Below are 19,003 nucleotides of genomic sequence, written 5' to 3' on the forward strand. Positions count from 1 at the left end.
ACATTGGTCTTACAAGCATCCATTGCATATTAGTGTGTCCAGCAGGGCCAGGCCAGTGACTGTGTCCCCCTTTGTGGAGGCACTGGTGAGGCCTCACCTCAAGTAGTGTCCAGTCCCGAGCCACTCAATTCAAGACAGACACTGAGGTTGTTGGTGTGTCCAAAGAAGGGCAACACAACTGGTGAAAGGTCTGGAGCACGAGTCTAAGGAGCAGATGAGGGAGCTGGGATTGTTTAGTCTGGAGAGGAGGAAGCTTAGGGGTGACCTTATCACTCTCTACAGCTGCCTGAAAGGAGTGTGTAGCCAGCTGGGGATTGATCCCTTCTCCCAGGCATTGAGGACAAGGGACATGGCCTCAAGCTGGAGATCAGGAGTAATTTATTCACAGAAAGGGTTGTTAAGCTTTGAAACAGACTGTGCATGGAGGTGGTGGGATCACTGTCCCTGAAGGTATTCAAGAAGTGACTGGATGTGGTTCTTAATGCTGTGGTTTAGTTGACAAGGTGATGATTGGTCAAAGGTTGGGCTGATCTTGGAGGTCTCTTTCAACCTAAACGATTCTGTGGCTCTGAACTAGAAGTGCACAGACACTCTCACATTACAGGCTAAAATGCTGAGTTGTAATTTCCTCATTTTTAAGGTGGGTGAGGACAGCTCCTGCAAAACCTAGGAAGTGCTTATTTGGCCTTCTTTGAAACTGTTAGTGCACAATTAGGTTTAAATTCTTTCCAGGGGGCATAGGATATTATTCCAGGTGGCTTACTAGAATTGTATTTTAACCTCTAGGCACTTAAAAGTATACCTTGAGCTGAAACTTACATACTTGAGTCCTTCTTTTACATCTGTCATCTTTTAGTGGTTCTGTGACACAATATAATAGTACAGATGGATAAAAGGCATCTTAGATGTTACTCAGAAGACCTTGTGTGTTCAATTTATGGTTGTAGGGTTTGCATTAGGGCCTGCTAGCACTCAGTCCATCAAATTTTTTTCTTGTGATCCTGCATACATTTTTTGTAGCCTTCAGCTGATGGTATATTCAGCTTCCATTAGGAAGCCTTTATACTGTATGTATGTGTCTTTTCTTTTCTATGGAGAAAAAGACAGTAAGGAGCACCGTTCAGCCCATGGACCCTTGGAGACAGGGAAACTGTTCAGAAGGCAGGAGCAGTAATTCAGGACTGGTCAGTGAGACACAGACAGAGACACAAATCTGACAAAGGAGAAAATTGCCAAGGAAGGCAGTCAAGGAGAAAGCACTGTCTCTGTGAAACCTTCCTGTCTATAAAAGACAAATGAACAGCATGGGGCTGAATAATACTTTGTGCCCCAAAAAGCATGAATGGATATTAGCCAGTAAAACCCTTAGCAGACTTCAGTTTTTGAAGTAGCAGCTTTACAGGTGTGATAAATGTGGAGCAGATTATCTATCAGCTTTTTTTCCCCAGATTCACATTTTTGAGAGAAAAGTCTGAAAGCATTTGGAGACTATTTAATTGAGTGAGTTTAAGGGAAAAGAAAGGAGGATGATCTGGGAAGACTGGAATAAAAGTGCACCAGAAATGTAAAGGTTGCTCTGCTAGGTTGATCAAATGTCTTTTTTCTTTCCAAAGAGTAGGTTAAGAGACTGTGTATTAAAAGTAGCATTTTTATTGACTTTTGCAAAATTCACTAAGACTGCTTTTATGAACATTTCTGTGCTTGAGTTGTGATTATATGGTATGTATTATATGGTATGTATATCTATATATATATATATAGATATATAGATAAAATATATGAACAACAGGAAATCTCTGGCTGCAAAAACCCCTCAGGTTCTGAGGCTTGACTCATATTTTCCATTGGTGTAGGTGCATGTAAATAGTCTGAAGGAAAAAGTACCAAGTACTCCCCCTGACAGGCAGAACACCAGTGTTACTTTCAGGTGTGCTAAATTGTGGTTGATGAGCAGGCTGCAGAAAGTGTGCAGTGGTAACGTGATCAAATGTAATGCCTACAAGCACTCTTGCTTTTTAGTTACCTTTTGTAGATGTTATGGTATCAGCACCATCATTCTTATTTAGGGGTGAGAGGGTATGCTACAGAAAAGCAGGCTGAGTAGATAATAACAAGAGTAATAACAAGTATTGAGATGTCTTAAATGAGCTTTCTGGAAGAAAATCACAGTAGTGTCTAAAGTAAAAATTGCAGAGCATGCATAACATCAAGGTTTATTTTCAGGAATTGTGTTGACTTTTCTAGTTACTTGTTCCTATAAAATACAATACCCTAGTTTTATTCTAGTTTGATTCTGTGACTTGTCTAAGGAAGAATAGGTTTTAGTGTGCTGAGGAATAGAAAATACAGGTTTTGAAACATCCATATAATGTCCTCCGGTATAAATTGTTAGCTTTTGGAAGTTGATTTTTGGTTTTCCCTTATTTCTGAGCATGACTTCTTAAAAGCTTTATGAATTCAGAGTGGTGATTGAGAATGGAGAGTTCTGACAGAGGGAAAGTGTCCTGAGATTTCAGAACAACTCTGGGGAAATGCATGCTGTCTTGGGAAACCAAATTGTCTTGGTAAGCTCTATAGATACTTAGTTGTTTGGTTGGGGTGCTTTTAGTTTTAATCTGAAGTCCAGAATTGTAAGACTAGGCTTCTCACATTCAGTTTATTAATCCTCTTTATGGTTCTGTAGTTCTGTATACTACATATTTTATGGGTTGGTCTTTTTTTGTCTTTGTATTATGTCCAAAAGAGATGTCAGTGATGCCTGTTGAAGGAATTACAAGTGTGTGTATTTATAAATCTCAAGAGCATCAATTTCAGGTGCAGCCAGGATGTTACACTTGCAGACTTCTAGGACTTTGTAATTATTTTTGTTTGTTCTTTTAAGCAGTAAACAGAAAGTAATTAAAGAATTAACTCCAAGAGTAGTAATTCATATTCCAGGATGTTGCTGCAATCCCTGGAGATGATTGAAACTTTAATTATTAATGAATGTCTCAGAAACATACTTAAATGAGCTTGATGCTGAAGGAGAACTTAGGCAGATGTCAAAACACGTGAGAGATCTAGAGAGTTAGAGAGGTGGGTTATAGAAGATTTGAATATTCAACAAACTGGACTTGTATATTGCTAGGTTGTCAGTATTTCCTGTGCTGCCCCAGGTAGGTTTACAGCATTGCAGACAATGAGTTGATTGCCAGTAGTCATTTTATGGAATAAGAGATTTCTATTTCAGAATGGTTAGGGGTTTAGAAGGAGGTGTAGTCCTCTTTAAAGAGGACTAAATATTTAGATTTTCTTTTTTTTTTTTTGGTCATTTTTCACAGAAGCACTGAAAACATAGATTTACAGAGCTTTTGAATGCCTAGCACAGAAATAAAGTTCTAAACTGGTGTTATTTTATTTTATTTTTTTCTGTAAGACTGGACCCATAGCAGTTACTTTCTGGGAAGTTGTGTTGGGGTGATGCAGTGTCAGTGGAGTCATGTGTAATGGAGAGAATGTGCTGATACAGGAGCGAACAAGGAGCACCTGGCTCAGGCTCCCTGACAATTCTGAGGGCAAATATAACTCACCTATCTTTCTGCATGGTATATTATTTTGCCTTGCCAACAAGCATCTTATTTCAATCACTTTTGTACTTTCCAAGTGTTCAGTGTTTATATTGATACAGCTGTGGCTCCCTGTGCTTGCAGTTGTGTAGTCTTGATGCAATGTGTATTATTTACAGTTAAATCATTCCTTAGCAACTAAACCAGTTTTCCCTGATGAGACAAAGGAGAAAACCTAATACAATCATTTCAGAGCTCTCTGTATGCCTGGACTTAAGCTACAATGCTGCAGATTTTTGTAGGAATTTTTAAATTCAGTTATGCTGGCATAGATGGCGAGTTTGTATTGTTTATTTTGCTCACATGCTTAGTCAGCAGAGAGAGGCTTAAAAATTGTTCTGTTGTATAAATTATAATAAATGCAGGAACAGTATTAAAGCTGGTATAGGCTGTATTGGAATATATAGTATGTGTAATTAAATATTGATTTTCATTCCCCTCCATAATGATTGATAGGATGAAGTCCCATCTCAGACTGGGAAAACCAGGTAGTCAAAAGAACTACCATTCTAGTTCTTAGAAAAATGTCAGCTCTTTTTGCTAAGCTGTTGTTGGCTAATGATTTTATCAAAATGCTTTTTCTCTCATATGCTTTATCTTCTTATGGGTCATGCAGCATTTATGAATTCTCTACTAACTGTTGCTTGAAGGGGTTTCTGAGGGATATGGGAAGAGGTGAAAAGTTCAAAATAAATGAAATCAAACACTAAAGGTATCCTCTTGTGCAGAAAGTTAAACATCATTAGCAGATATTAAAACCACGATTTTTAAAGGTGGAATGACTAGTAAAAGTAGAAGTGAGATAACTTGAAAGCTTACTGCACAAACCAAATTAATTTTGGACTTAATAGCACATAGGACTAATATAGTCTCTGATTTTTAAGGTTGAAGGTGGAGGAGACATGATCTGACCTGGCTGCTATTACACTATTAAACTACTCTACTCTAGTTTTTATTAACTACCTATTAGAAGAAATATGAATTTTTCTTTAGTAATATTAAATTATCCAACAAATTTTAAATCTCAGGTATCTGAATTTTTTCTTTTTCTTTCACCTTTGTTAGTGTCAAATTAATAGTGCCTTGACCTCATTTCATACTGCTTTGGAACTTGCAACAGACCAAAGGGAGATTCAACATGTCTGCTTATATGAAATAGGTATGTTGGATGTGTTTACACCATAAATAGCTCACTTTCAAGTTTTGACTGGCAGCTTCAGTAAACAAACTGGAGACTTCTTACTAGGATTTTAAAAAAGGTTTTAGATTACTGGCCTTTGTCTTGGGTAAATTATGGTAATAATCTTCTTGTTTAGACAAGTAGAATTCAGCACTTTTTCATAATAAAATTATCTGCAAGTACAAAGTGATGCAAAATCAGAGAGTTGACTGTGGAATCAAGAGCAAACTGTTAACCTACTAAGTATTATTTAAAATTAGAAATAAATTAATCTGACTTGTCTATGGATTCATCATTTCTGTGCCAAAAACGAATCAGTTTAGTGACGCTTCACAGTTTGCAGGATCTGTATTTTGTGTTCATTTCCTTCTATCAATAGAAAGATGTGATATATATGGTCATAATTTGCATACAAGTCTTTATAGTGGAGAAGATAGGTTGCTTCAAGCTTTAAATGGGATCTTGTCACAGTAGAAAATAATAATGGAAAAAGTAGTAGCTTTGTAAATTTCAGCATTCTACAAAATGTAGTATCTAAATTTTAAAAATGAGAGCTTTTAGTATATAATTTTGTTCCTGTTCTGAAATGTGGTTTCATTATTTCCTATGGAATCTTCTAATTCAAAATGTCACAGAAAATTTAAACCAGACTTCAAATGTATGTCATTTGTTTTGTTTTTAATTTTCCAGTTACTTTTATAGTTGATAAACATGCTCCAGCTCTCATAACAAAGCAAACACAACAGAACTGTGTGTTTCAATAATGTTGACACTGAGTTCGAATTGCTGTAGTTCCCTTGAAGTTAAATCAGTGTTGCTTTTAGGTTGGTGCAGCATGATAGAGATGAACTTCAAAGATGCCTTTGAATCCTTCGAAAGGCTTAAAAATGAATCCAGGTGGTCCCAGTGCTACTATGCTTATTTAACAGCAGGTGAGTATATCCAGGGTGTTGGGGAAATGGTAAGTCAGAGATGTGGTAGAGGTTTGGCACTGTTTTCTCTTGGGAAACTTGCTGGTGCACGTAGTGCCTGCTGCACAAGCAGCTTTGTGCTAGGCTTGACTTGGACAATTGTGTTTGTTTCCGTAATGAACACTTGCATGCTCATACCTGTACCCTTTCCATGTAGATAGAATTATTACCACTTCACAAGCTTGGTGATATTACTTCCTTTAATGGATATAAAAAGTAGAACTGACTTTGTAATGAACACAGAGGGTACCTGGGGGAGTTGAGATTACCATGCTGGTCAAATCCTCAATCTAGATAACTTTCTGGAAGTGAGTGTGTGGAGGTTTTTCTCTATGACCATATGATATCTAATCTTAATTTTTCCTGTTTCATATCCCAGTACTGTTAATGTGTTTTTGTTTCTGTATTTTTGCAGTGTGTCAGGGAGCCACTGGTGATGTCAATGGTGCTCAGAATGTGTTCAAGGAAGTTCAGAAGCTTTTCAAAAGAAAAAACAATCAGATTGAACAATTTTCAGTGAAAAAGGTTGGTTTTTGCCTAGGCTGACTTGTTATGGTACACTAATGACAGTTCAGTTTTTAGTTCAATATTTTCTTTAGCAGGATGTATCTCTTTTCTGCTGTCCTGCTTCTGTAGAATTTGTGGGAAGGGATAGGGTGGAAAAAGAATAGTGTAATTTGAAGGACCTAACAAAGGAAATGGGAATTAGCTATTCACTCTACAGCTAAACTAATTATTAAAGATAAAAGTACATGATACTGTAGTTGCTTTGGTAATTTTCCTTCTAGCTTTGCCTTCCTTACTCCTTTTTTGTCTTGTCTTGTTTGTGAAAGCCTTAGTTATTTTTGAGAGCTAGGAGTTGTCTAGGAAATAGCTCTCAACTGGTGATCTTGCAGATGGTACTGTCTCAGAATCCAGTCACTGTGTATTGGACCAGTCAGGCTGCATACAAGGAGGTTTTCATTTTGATCAATATATGAGCCCTTAAATTATTTGAAAGATTTTGATTTTTAGTCTTAAAATCTTTAGGCTAAGTTACCACTGACTTTATTTTCATAAAATTGTTGGGTGACTTTATAAAACAGTTAAAATTAGTGTTTATGATACATTGTTTGTGAATATCATGTTCCCTCTAAAGGAAAAAAATTATGGATCTCCCTTCTTTCTTTCTTGCATTTTGCAGGCAGATAGATTTAGGAAACAAATACCAACCAAAGAGCTCTGTGTCCTGGCATCCATTGAAGTATTGTACTTATGGAAAGCCCTTCCAAACTGTTCCCTCTCGAACTTACAGCATATGAGTCAAGGTATATATGGTTCCTTGATTTATTTATTTACATTTTAAAATGAGATGTATGATTTTATGCTGTTGTGTGGAGGGGCTAATAGCAGTAGCATGAACATTTTAACTTGTGTGCATGTGTCATAGCAAGTACAGGTGAGTAACAAAAGAATAGTGACCCCTTACTACTCAGCCTAATGCTTCATTTTTACAAGTTTTTGGGAGAAGTTGTAACTGCCTGCTGCATATAGCTGTTTGTTAATCATTGTTTAAAATGAAACAATAGCATGATAGTTACTCTTCCTAAGCAAAAGTTACTGCCACTAAGCAAAATGTAACTCATTTAAACATAGCAATAAAATGGAAAAAAAGTTAAAACTAAGTGTTCATTCCTGCATGTCAGTTTTCTTCTAAGAGGAAATAGGTAGCTTGTGAGGTTATCTATGACATGATAAGTGTTCTGTTTGTCCTAAGACCTTCTTAGTGGTGAGTGGTTGCCTCTTCCTTAGTCTCCAGCTGACTTAGGGGTGTCTCATGTGATGCTTGTGGTAGCAGTGTGTATCATTAAGTGTTCAGTGCTTCTTCCTCTATCCAGCAATTGCTTTTGTTTGCAGTCTGCAAACAGTTTCAAGCTGGTTGAAGAGAAGCTCAACATGACTTGGCATTGGCAGACAATTTTTGTTTTGTTTTGTTTTGTTTTCTAAATGAGCATTTCTAAATGGGCATTGGCAGCCCATTGACTGCATCCTGGGCTGCATCAAAAGGAGTGTGGCCAGCAGGTCCAGGAAGGTGATTCTGTCCCTCTGCTCTGGTGAGATCCCACCTGGAGTGCTCTGTCCAGGTCTGGGATGCCCAGCACCAGAAAGACATGGACATGTTGGAGTGGGTCCAGAAGAGGGACACACAGATTATCAGAGGACTGGAATACTTCTCCTGTGAGGTTAGGCTGAGAGATTTTGGAATGTTCAGCCTGGAGAAGAGAAGCCTTCAGGCAGCCCTTAGAGAACCTTTCAGTTCTTAAAGGGGACCTGCAAGAGAGCTGGGGAGGGACTTCTTCCAAGAGCCGGGGAGTGACAGGACACGGGGGAATGGCTTTGAACAGAAAGAAGGTGAATGTAGATTAGATATTAAGAAATAATTATTGTGAGGGTGGTGAGGCACTGTGGAGGGTGGTGAGGCACTGGCACACCAGGAAAGCTGTGGATGTCCCATCCCTGTGAGTGTTCCAGGAAGGCTGGATGAGGGTCTGTGTCACCTGGTCTAGTGAAAGGTGTTCCTGCCTATGGGAGGGGGCTGGAACTAGATGGTCTTTAAGGTACCTTCCAACCCAAACCATTCTAAAATCCTCTGATTATTACTTGCTCATTTAGAAAACAAAACAAAAATTGTTGCTATGGGGTGCTTTTTTTTTTTTTTTTTTTTTTTTTAATCATGGAATTTTGGGGATTGTACAGAATTTTCATGTTATGCTAGAAAACTCCAGTCTCAAAATCAAGAGTCAACACTAGTTGCAGTGTTAGTTCCAGTTTTAATTTGAGGTAACTTGTCCATTTACATTACATGATGGCAGTAGGTTATAGTTAGATTCCTAGTTTTCTAGTCAGAAAGGTAATGATAGGCTTTAAAATCAGATTTACTTAACATCAAAATAAATTCAAGTATTTTTTCTGGCTGTCATTTGCCTTCAGAGTGGTCAGCCTTAGAGGGTATAAGGAATTTGTATTCTCTCCTGCACACTCAGAGGCAGTGTAGGTCTCTCTTGTGTAAGCTTCCAGTCAGTGGTTCACATTTTAATGTGAAATAGCAGTATAGGTTCAAATTCAGAGATACACTGCTTGTCAGTTTGACACTGACAAATATGTCTGCATCAGCCATCCCTGGTTGAAGGTTTTTCTGTGCAGTGAGTGTTATTTTTGCACCTATGTGTATTTCAAAAACATGAATAATAGGGAGGTTTTTTCCCCACATTTGTTTCCTCTTGTCATGAACAATTGGATTGTAATTTGTTGGGGTGGATTTCCAGGCTTTTCCTCAGGGCTAGAACTTGACTTAAAGGAATTAATTTGTATCCACTTGAATCTCTGTAAGTAAAATGCCAAATGATTTAAGACTTGTAATCCACACAAGAACTGACAATGCAAATACTTCATGAAGCCACCTTATAGTTATCCATAGGTGGCTTCTTTGGGTTGTGGATTATCTGTGTTGTAAATGCAGAGCTGGTTATGGTCTGGCAGGGTTTAGGCTGTGAGGCAAAATGTTGAAGGAGCTGCACTGCTCCAGACACAGCAGTTATGGGATGAAAAACCCTGTACTCTCTCCTTCCTGGAGATGCTGGCATGGGCAAGTACAAATGGCTCCTCATGGAACTTGCCTTGTATTAGCAGAGCTGGCACTAATAAGCGTGATCAAAATGGAGTCTGATTTGTTTAGAAAGGGTTCCATGCGTTGTGATTCAGTTATTCCTGGAAACAGAGAACTACTCAGCTGAGGCACAGTCTGTCCCCAGATTGTGGACCAGCTAAGGTCTGGCAAATTAACCATATCCTCCCATCATCACTGAGAATTGTGATGCCAAAACACTCTAGGCTGGGTTCTTAAGTCCAGTACAAATTTTTGTGCATCTGTCACTTGGCTTCAGTTCAGAAAATGTCAGGTTTGTCTGAATTGCTTGCCCTGTGTTCCTTCTACCTTGGTCTGTGTATTTTTCTTTCAATATGTGGGACTAACCAGTGTTCTGTAATACCAGAATTAGATGATTGTTTCTTAATTTTACCTTTTAGTGGATAGTTCAAAGACCAGTAAAGATCAGTCCTCCTCTTGTGAGAGGAGCACACCAACTGCCTTTGACTTCAACCCATTCATTCCTGTTAGGAATTGCTCTCATGAGTGGCAGATTTCTTGATGAGGTTCATACAGAACGGGTTGTATTTAAAAGAAAACAACTTACTTGGCTTTCTGTTAATGTTAATAACATCTCCTTTTTCCAAAAAAATTAAGTATCATACTAAAAGACAATGTAAATCAGTTATTGTCTAAGAAAGTATTTCAATCCACCTTGTTTACTGGAATCTTTTCATTAAGCTTGTCATGATGTGGATGATTCATCGGCTGCTGGTTTGAGGAATTTGCTTCTCGGTGCCATACACAAATGTTTAGGAAATTCTGAGGATGCTGTTCAGGTAAGTAGTTCAATGGTAATTTCCACCTTTATTATTCCTATTTTATAAACTATTCTTTTAAAAACAGTGAATACTTTTGAGTAAGGGTGTTAAGCAAGTCATTAGTTTTTCAGTGCCATTGATCATTCTGGTTTGTGAATTCTAACAGTTTCTTTTAAAATCTTCTGATTTAACATGTCTTCATTATATTCTGTGCTGTTAAAGTAATTGGCTTTGTTGAATGAACATGGCAGTAAAGTGGTTTGTAGTAACAAGAGTTATGGGGAACCTGGAAAGAATAAGAGAAAAGTTTTTGCTCTGCTAGATGTACTTTGTCCCCCAAAGAAAACGAATTTTTTTAAAAAGTATCTTGGAGAGTGCCCTTCTGAAGGCACAGGTTTGCTGCTTCTTCTCTGAACATGTTAGAGAGAGGAGTTTGATTATTAGCACATACCAAAGAATAATTTTGCCACCACTCCAGGTTTTGATCTCTAGGTACAACTTTCCTTTTTCCTCCCCAAAATAGAATGTTATTCACATAAGCAGCAAGATGCTGGCTTTAAACCCTCCTTCCCCCTACCCCATTTCTCTCAAACATACCTTAAATAATCTGGATACTTCATCTTTGATGTCAGTTTCTTGTTAGAGCTAATATTTTTTTTCACTATGAAATTGGAAAACTCTTGAATCAGTCACTATAATACTTGGTAAAAAGCCAAACTAAGAATTTTGCCTTGATACAGTAGTGCTGTAGGAATCTATACCATTGCACATTTTTAATGGATTCTCATTTTAGCTTTGGCTAATTTCTACAGATTAAAGTTGAATTGTGCTTCTGCATTGTTTGGAAGTAAAATCAGAAAATTTTAATGTACCTCTGCAGTCTTTGGTTTCTTTTTTTTTTCTTTCATTATTACAGTACTTTCAGCGAGCTGCTAAAGATGAACTCTGCCGTCAAAGCAACTTGTATGTCCAGCCATATGCTTGCTATGAACTTGGCTGTATCCTGTTGGACAATCCAGAGGTAATACCATGACCTATTTTTAAACCTAAAAAACTAGTGGAAGGACTCAACATACTTCTATACAAAGAATGAAACAAAGTTTGTAGGTGCATATGCAGTTTTAAAAATTTGTTTCATGCCTACCATAAAGAAACTTACAACTTTGTGGGGGATGGGGATTCAATCCAAGAAATTTAATGTGTTTTAGATCACAATGTTTTAGTTTTTTAATACTGAGAGTGTTCCTGCTGCTGGTGGCAACAAAGGCCTCACCAGAATGCCCTGGATAAGCAGGGATTTCTTGTCTGCAGGAGGGATTTAGTCTGGTGGATGCCTAGGGTCCTTTTCTCACCTATTTAATATCCTGTTGGATGCCATTCAAAGTTCACCTGTACTTATCCTCTCCAAATAGAATTTGATGCCTTCCTAAAATAGCAAGTGGTTTTTTTTCAGTCATTTAAATTCCATTAAAGCTGATTGTGTGGGCATTTTGACTTCCACCCTGAGTAGTGAGGGCTTTGTTCTTCAGGTTGTGGAAGAAAATAATCCACCTGGCTTTCAGATTGTCCAAATGGCTTGGCTGACAGTACATTTAATTGTTCAGGTCTTGCACATACCTGCAGGTATGTTCAGGTCTTGCACATGCACAGAATCTTAAACCAGAGCAGCTTGTGCAGCACTCTTGGTGCCATTTCTCTCCTCAAATGTGTAACCCCAGTCCTTGGAGTTTATGCCACCTTGTGTCATTAATCAGATGGCTGGTTAGGGGGGAAGTGGTTACAGGGTAGTCACTTGAACCCTCCCTTCACTGTATGTGGTGTATGAAGTAGTGGGCTGATAGTATCTCATATTCTTAAGATTCTGTTTTCAGTTGGTTTCGTGTTGTCACATTTAGTTAGAGTTGAGCCTTCCTCTTAAAGGCGGGAGGAGAGGAAAATCTTTCAATAAAGAAAGTTATCATGACAAAGGACAGAACGAGAAAATTTAAAACTAATTTTCTTTTTGAAAACCCTGCTGCCCTAAGACTTAGAACTGGGCTTTGAAGCCTGGAAGGAAGGTCTGAGCCCCTTAACAGTTCCTGTTGCCTTTCTTTCCACGTTTATGTTTAAATTTGATCATGTCAAGTGCCTCTAAAAAAAACCCCCAAAAATGTAGGTAGTGAAGGTATGTTAAGATTTGAAGAACATGAGAGCAGTCCTTCCCTCCTCCTGCTTTACACACAGTGTGTGCACACAGTAACTGAATGTGCCTCATGTAGGGTGTTTGAGGGCTGAACAAGCCTCAGCTGGAGGAGCTGTGGTAGTCTTTAGCATATGAAGGATGTGGAGGAAACTCCCTCTCGTGGCACTTGGAAAATGAGGAGGTAAATGATGCCTGACTTCAATAAAATGGGATGGAGTAGGGGAAAGCAAGAGCTAGAACTAGAGGTGAGTGGTTCCTGTTTTTGCAGAATTTCATTTAGTAGCTAGGGTGTTGTGCTAGAGTTCCATAATGGTTAAGAAAGAGAAGGGAATAGGATTTTGTAATTTTTGTAATTTCACCTTTTCTGTAGAAGACTAGAAATACATAATAGTGCTTCTCCTGGGTGCCTCATTAGTATTTCCAGTTTCCTAATTTGAGAGGGTTTGTCTGCTCAGTACCTTTTTCAAAGGTAGAGATGTTACTCCAGTCTCACCAGCTCATTTACTTAAAGTATTTTCTATAACATTTGTGATGTGTTTCCAATGCAATGTTTGTCTTTTTGTAGACTGTGCCAAGAGGCAAAACATTACTGCTCCAAGCCAAGGTAAAAACTAAGGCATTTTCTAATTTAATTGTCTGAGATGAAAGGGCATTTGGGAAGTTGTGTTTTCAGGGGCTTGGGGAAGGGGGAGTGGGTGTTAAGTGGTGGTGTCCCTCACCTGTAATCTACTGTCACTGTAAACTCCTGTCATTTAAATGTGCATTAATGTGCATGGTACACATTTATGTGTGCTCCATAGGTATGTGGTACTAGGCCAGCCATCACACAGATCCCACATCACTGACAGCTCCTGCAAGTGTTAGAACCTTGATAAGTTTTTCAACCAAGATTTGGCTACAAAAATTTTGAAAATTACAATTCTCCATTCCTTGTCTGTTCTAACTGGTTCCTGCCTTGGGCCTGTTGGGATTTTCTGGAGCTTTTGGATTAGTAGAACCCTTCAGGTGCTCTTCAACTATACGTGCTTCAATCTGCCCTCTTTACCAACTTGGAATATCTGTAATAATTCCTTTGCTGTGGGTAATGTGGGGATATTGCAACATGCAGTAGCCAGTTCACCTCTTTTCTTTGGACTCTTTTGTAACATGATTTTTTAAGCATTAATAGCAAGATTATCTGCATATCCTGAAGTGAAGGAGGCTAACAGGTATATGTTTGGGGTTTTTTTCCTTGTTTTTTTTTCCCCCAGGAGGAATTTACTGGCTATGACTTTGAGAACAGATTGCACGTCCGCATACACGCAGCCTTAGCCTCTCTAAGGGAAGTGGTTCCACAGTGACTGTCAGGAAGGCTTGCTACCCTTTCCCACAGTTCCTGCACTTTAGGATGAAGCAGAAGAAAGAGCTGTTGGGAAGCCCAGCTTTTCTTCTGAAAACCACTTGTGCCAGAGACACTTTCCTAGTATGGCTGAGTAAAAACATTACAATTTTAACTAAAGGTAAACAACCAGGAAGAAGGTTAAGTGACCTTGTGTTTTTAACTCTTTATTTTTTATTTTGTTTAAACCAAGCTGAACAAAATTACTTGTAACTCTGTGGGTGAGCCTAAATAAGCACATCATTTGCTTCAACAACATTGGCAAGGTTGATTTTTACCTTTTAAAACAGATCTATGTCTAACATTTTCCAGGAGGAACACTTTTGGTTTGATTAGAATTATGCAATATAAGTAATTGGTTTAAATGTTGAAGTTGGAAGTGGTCAGAATACTCCTTTTTCTCCAAGTATTAGCCAGCACACAGGAGGAGGAGGAAAACTGTTCAGCCACAAAAAGCAGATATTACTAAATTTTAGTGGCTTTTGCCAGTTACCTCATGATGGCTAATGGTGAATTTTAAACCTCTCACCCCCTTCTGTTCTTTATCCCTTTCCTCCCAACCCAGCTCATATTTGTGATATCAGTGATGTCAATATTTAAGTTCTTTGCTTTTGGTACATTCCAGACAAATACTTTGACATGCAGTAGTAGCTTGGGCAGTTCTTATTTCGCTCTTATGTTCTGAATATCATGTTAAGATTTTACACATTTTTCAGTCAAGCTGCTGGATCCTTATAGCAGTGACCTTTAAAGGTATTTTAAAAACCCGCAACCAAAAAAATGCCAACCCACAAAACTGCTTTGGTAGTTACACCAATATTACAATATCTTCAGTCTCTGTATAGTATTTCAAGCCTGTGGTGTTAAGTAATTGAAATACCTCAGAGATCCTAAAACTTTTGTCATGGCCATATAGTTTTTAATACTTGGTGATCAGTGTGCTTATCTGTAGCTTTTTTTTTTTACTTTTGTCTGTAATGTTTCCTTATGTTTTATATTCAGCTAATATTCTAGGAAGGTAAATATTTTTTTAAAGAAGCTTATGAATGGAAATCTGACCATAAAGTTAGTTGAATTATGTTACTTTGCAAAGCTAAGAAAACTGGATATCCTTGGAAGTAGTTTTCCAAAAGCCTTATCTTTACTTTGGTCAGGTTGCCTTAAACAGTTCCTTAGCTTAAGCTTTTTTTTGTTTTGGTTTGTTTTTTTTTTTGGTGGTTTGTTTTTTTTTTTTTTTTTGTTTCATCTTACCTTTTTGTAGAGCATGTTGCCAAAGTTCTAGACTTTGCCCACACCTAACCTTCATTGATTTGCTTTTGAGGTTACATCTAAAGCAAGACTGATATGGAGGAGAGAAGTAATGTCCTGTTTGGTAGGCCAAATGAAATGGTTGAGACACTTACTTCTCTCTAGAAAGACACAGTTCTGCTATGAAAGGCATTCCTAGAGCAGTTTAACACTTCTGTTGCAGTTCCTGAAGGAGAGGAGGAACTCTTTATAAAGCAGTTTTATTTTTCTATAATCTGTGTGTTCCACTTTGACAGTAATACTGAGTCCTAAATGAGTGTTCAACCTTATTTGGTCAATCCAAATAAATATTGAGTAGAAAATAATATATTATATATGTATATAGTGACTGCTTAGAGTTCAAATAATTATTTTAAAAATGGGCTTTAATGTACTTGAAATCTTATTTTGTCCTATCTGACTCTTAATGTTTTTCAATCAGACAGTCTATTCTGGGTAAATAGCTGGGAATGGTGCAGCTACTGGCAAAATTCTTTTTAAATACACTCTTTAAATATGATGTGAAACTTGGCTGTTCAGGACACAAAGCACCTGCATGCAATTTGTGTTGGGATATTTAGTCTGCATACTTGGAGGTAGCTAGAAAACTGTAGTAAATTTACTAAAAGGCCTCACCTGTTCTCACCGGGCCAGGAGTGGGTATAGAAAGACATTATATGTTCATGTAACAGTTCAATAACTCTGTGCAAAGTGCAGCTTTCCTGTGGGCTTAGCAAATCATCACAACTGTATGTTTCTGTATTAATTACTTTATTTTCCCCCTCTCCTCATAGGAGACCCTCCTACACTGTATATGGCAAAATTATTTTTTATGTTAGATTGTGCCTGTGATGAGAAAAAAAAATAAATCGTCTTTTGTGTAAGTTTTTATACAGTGGAACTCGGAGGCATTGTCTAATAGCAATAATGGAATATGCATCTTGCTAATTAATATATTAAGGCCATCTTTACTGGGACAGGTATTTTTTGTTGATGTTGATGCAGTTTTTATCTCAGTACAGCTCATTTCAGATAAATAACTAGAATTTTTAGATGTCACAAGGTGGCATATTTATTGTGATGTACTGTAAATGTTGTTAATTTACAGAACTTGCACTTTTATATTTCTGAGTAAAATTAAAAGAAATGTGGACATGAATTTTGTTCCTTTGCTTCTTGAGTGTGACTTATAATTGGTGGCCTCCTGAACAAGATGATACCAAGTACTGGGAAAACTTCTGGGATGTTAAGCGACTCTGTAAGAAAGTTTTCTAGTCAGCAATTACCTCCAGCATTTTTTCTTCCATGCAGTCTCCTGGATTAGCAAGTGAGTTATATCATGTTGAGCTCAATCATACAGTGAATGAGCTAAGGTACATTTTTAAGACATCAATTCACATGTTCGTCACTGAAGAAAAAGAACCACATACAATAGTATTTGTTGCATTCCTACACCTTTGAAAAGTGTTTCTAAGTTACTCTAAAGCAAGCATTTTAATTTCTTCTCTGACTTTGAATGCTTGTTTCATATTCTAATTATGCTTTATTCCTAAATAAAATTCCCCAAATGCTGTAGTGAATTGCTTTTCAGTTTGCAACAATGTTATTGTCTTTGATTATACTTGTGTTTAAGAACTGCTGTGTACCTGCTGAAATCTGAACAGGAGCAGGTGTTGGGTTGGTGTAGGGCTGAGCAAACCTTACAGTGGGGTGAAAGCAGAGTAGACTGTACAGCACCCAACTTCCCTTGCCAGCAATGATTATGAAACACCAACAGTGGTAGGAAGCACTTTCATTAGAAGTTATGCAATCCCAAACAAATGGGATCCCAAATGTTAAAGCTAATCTTAAGTAAATTTATGCTTATCTTTTTATTTTAAGGCAATTGGGCAGCCAGTGGCATCTGTCAGAAACTTTGCAGGCAGCCTAGAGCACAAAGGAAAAGTGAAATTTAGGAGTCACAAAAGTGTGTCATTATTGGGAGATGGTGAAAAGTGTTCCTGCTCACCTGGCCTCTCTGCATCCATTTCCTACCACAGAGAAATTCAACTTGAGGCAACTTTTCCAGAATTAAATGCTGAATTATTTCTATATTTGATCACTTTTTTGATGTGTGTTTGGACCCCACAGCTGGACCCATCACAGGTTATCAGGGTAGGTGCATATTAGTTGCATATTTCTTCCCTGCCTCTGCTTAGAACCCCTTTGCACAATTGCCCAAGATCTTCACAGTCTACTGAACTCCCTGTGTTTTCACCACCAGTGAAAGTCAGTGATGAGGAGTTCATGTACAGTTGTCTTACTGTTAGCCCTAATTTTTCCATTGCTGGTTTTTCCAAAATGTTGGTTATCTTTTGATGTGACTTATTCCATGATGGTGTTCCAGTCAAGTAATCTGTTAAGCTCAGTGGGACTGGCTGTTGGTCAGTGTTCTTCAGGCATTTCTGGCAAGCTGTGCTTACCTAGAGGAGATGCCCAGGTGGGAGAGGGGAAGAGGCTAAAAGGAAAAAAAATTACTTGTTTGACTTGAGGATATGAGAAGGAAGGGAGAAAGAGATTGTAAGAATTTGCTAAGATAAATAATTTTTGCAATAACAACCTCCCAGTCTTTCACTAAAAGCAATATGTTTACTGTATTGAGAAAAGGTAGTTGTACTGCTGGGACATAGACTTCTTCCCAGTTAATGAATAACCTGATCCCTTTTCTGTTTGAAAAATAAGGCTTATCTGGGACCTTGATTTGCTGAACTTCTGCCCAGGCTCTGAGATTTCAACATTGTCTGGAAGCTATTACTTTCACAAAGAGGCAAAAGGTAGTAGGACAGGGCAATGACCTCAGTTGGGCAGGCTGCTCATGGGCTGACAGGCCCTTCCCTACGGGGCCAGAGGGTGATGTGTGTTAATAAAGTACCTGGTACATTGCTCTTGATGGCTTCCAAAACCAGCAGTTAAGTCTCAGCACAGTGAATTAGTTTCCAGACATTTTTTCCTATAGCTGCTCTTTAGTTTCAGACACACACAATTTTATGTTAGGTCCTGCAGCCTTTTCAAATATTTATGGAGGTTTATGCTTCAGTTCTGTATTCACCTCTGGTAATACATTTTTCTGTGGTTTATGACATCTGTACTTAAGCATCTTTTGCTGTGCAGAGCTTTGGAGACCTGGAGTTCTAAAAGTTTTCCAGAGAAGTAAATGTGCAAGTTCTCCTCTGCTCTGTTTTCACTGAGGATGGTTTCAAAGTAATCATGGCTACCTTTGCGCTCAGGTATGTGTAATGCCTTTAACAAGGCGTGTTGTTTCCATGTGCTCTCAGTACAGAAATCTAGACTTTGGATTCCTCTCCTTACTCCAAAAACGATGCATTTTCTACTTCCCATACATATATCCTTGAAATATTCTTTCTATAGGAAGTCCTCCTTCCTAGTTTCACAAGTCATAAAATATGAATATTTAACATTTTAAATGTTATCAACTGTGTTGTCACTCTCCAGGACTGAAAAGATAATGTGAGAAGTTTTCTTGAGAAATTGCTAAGGATTCAAGAAGCATTTTGTGGTGAGTATACATTAGCATACTTTCCTGTGAATGAACTGGAAATTCATTCAAAATTAGCAGAGAGTTCAGCTGCAAGTATATTACTTTTAAAAAGAAGCTGTTACAGATTTTCTAAATGCTTTAGCACCAATGAGTTTTAAATCTTCAGTAGTGCTGGAGTTCCCCTCTGGTTTGTGTTAGAGATGCAAACATCCAAGAATGCCAGAGCAGGTAGGTAGATGGTTTTCCAATTATAATGAAGGCTGATTTGCAGCAATGTTTGTGGTTAAAGTTTTTATCCCTCAGCAGACTCCTGATCATGCCTTGCCCCTGTGTGATCTTTCTGTCTTCATGATCCTCCAAAACAAGTGGTAACATTGAAAATACAGCACTTACACAGTGACCTTTTTTGTGCTTGT

At 38.0% G+C, this 19,003-nt stretch overlaps 1 protein-coding gene across 1 annotated transcript in view; it reads left to right on the forward strand.

The window, feature by feature from the left end:
• TTC39C (tetratricopeptide repeat domain 39C) overlaps positions 1–16,208 on the forward strand; it is a 36,996-nt gene extending 20,788 nt beyond the window's left edge. Inside the window, exons 7-14 of the mRNA XM_053962520.1 lie at positions 4,671–4,764; positions 5,610–5,717; positions 6,172–6,281; positions 6,940–7,063; positions 10,123–10,220; positions 11,119–11,223; positions 12,950–12,988; positions 13,635–16,208. Of these exons, the coding sequence (XP_053818495.1) occupies positions 4,671–4,764; positions 5,610–5,717; positions 6,172–6,281; positions 6,940–7,063; positions 10,123–10,220; positions 11,119–11,223; positions 12,950–12,988; positions 13,635–13,724 (768 nt within the window). The 3' untranslated portion in view covers positions 13,725–16,208. The remainder of the gene's footprint in view (positions 1–4,670; positions 4,765–5,609; positions 5,718–6,171; positions 6,282–6,939; positions 7,064–10,122; positions 10,221–11,118; positions 11,224–12,949; positions 12,989–13,634) is intronic.
• Positions 16,209–19,003: the final 2,795 nt, after the last annotated feature.

Source organism: Vidua chalybeata, chromosome 1, assembly GCF_026979565.1.
Source record: "Vidua chalybeata isolate OUT-0048 chromosome 1, bVidCha1 merged haplotype, whole genome shotgun sequence".
Taxonomy (NCBI): Eukaryota; Metazoa; Chordata; class Aves; order Passeriformes; family Viduidae; genus Vidua; species Vidua chalybeata.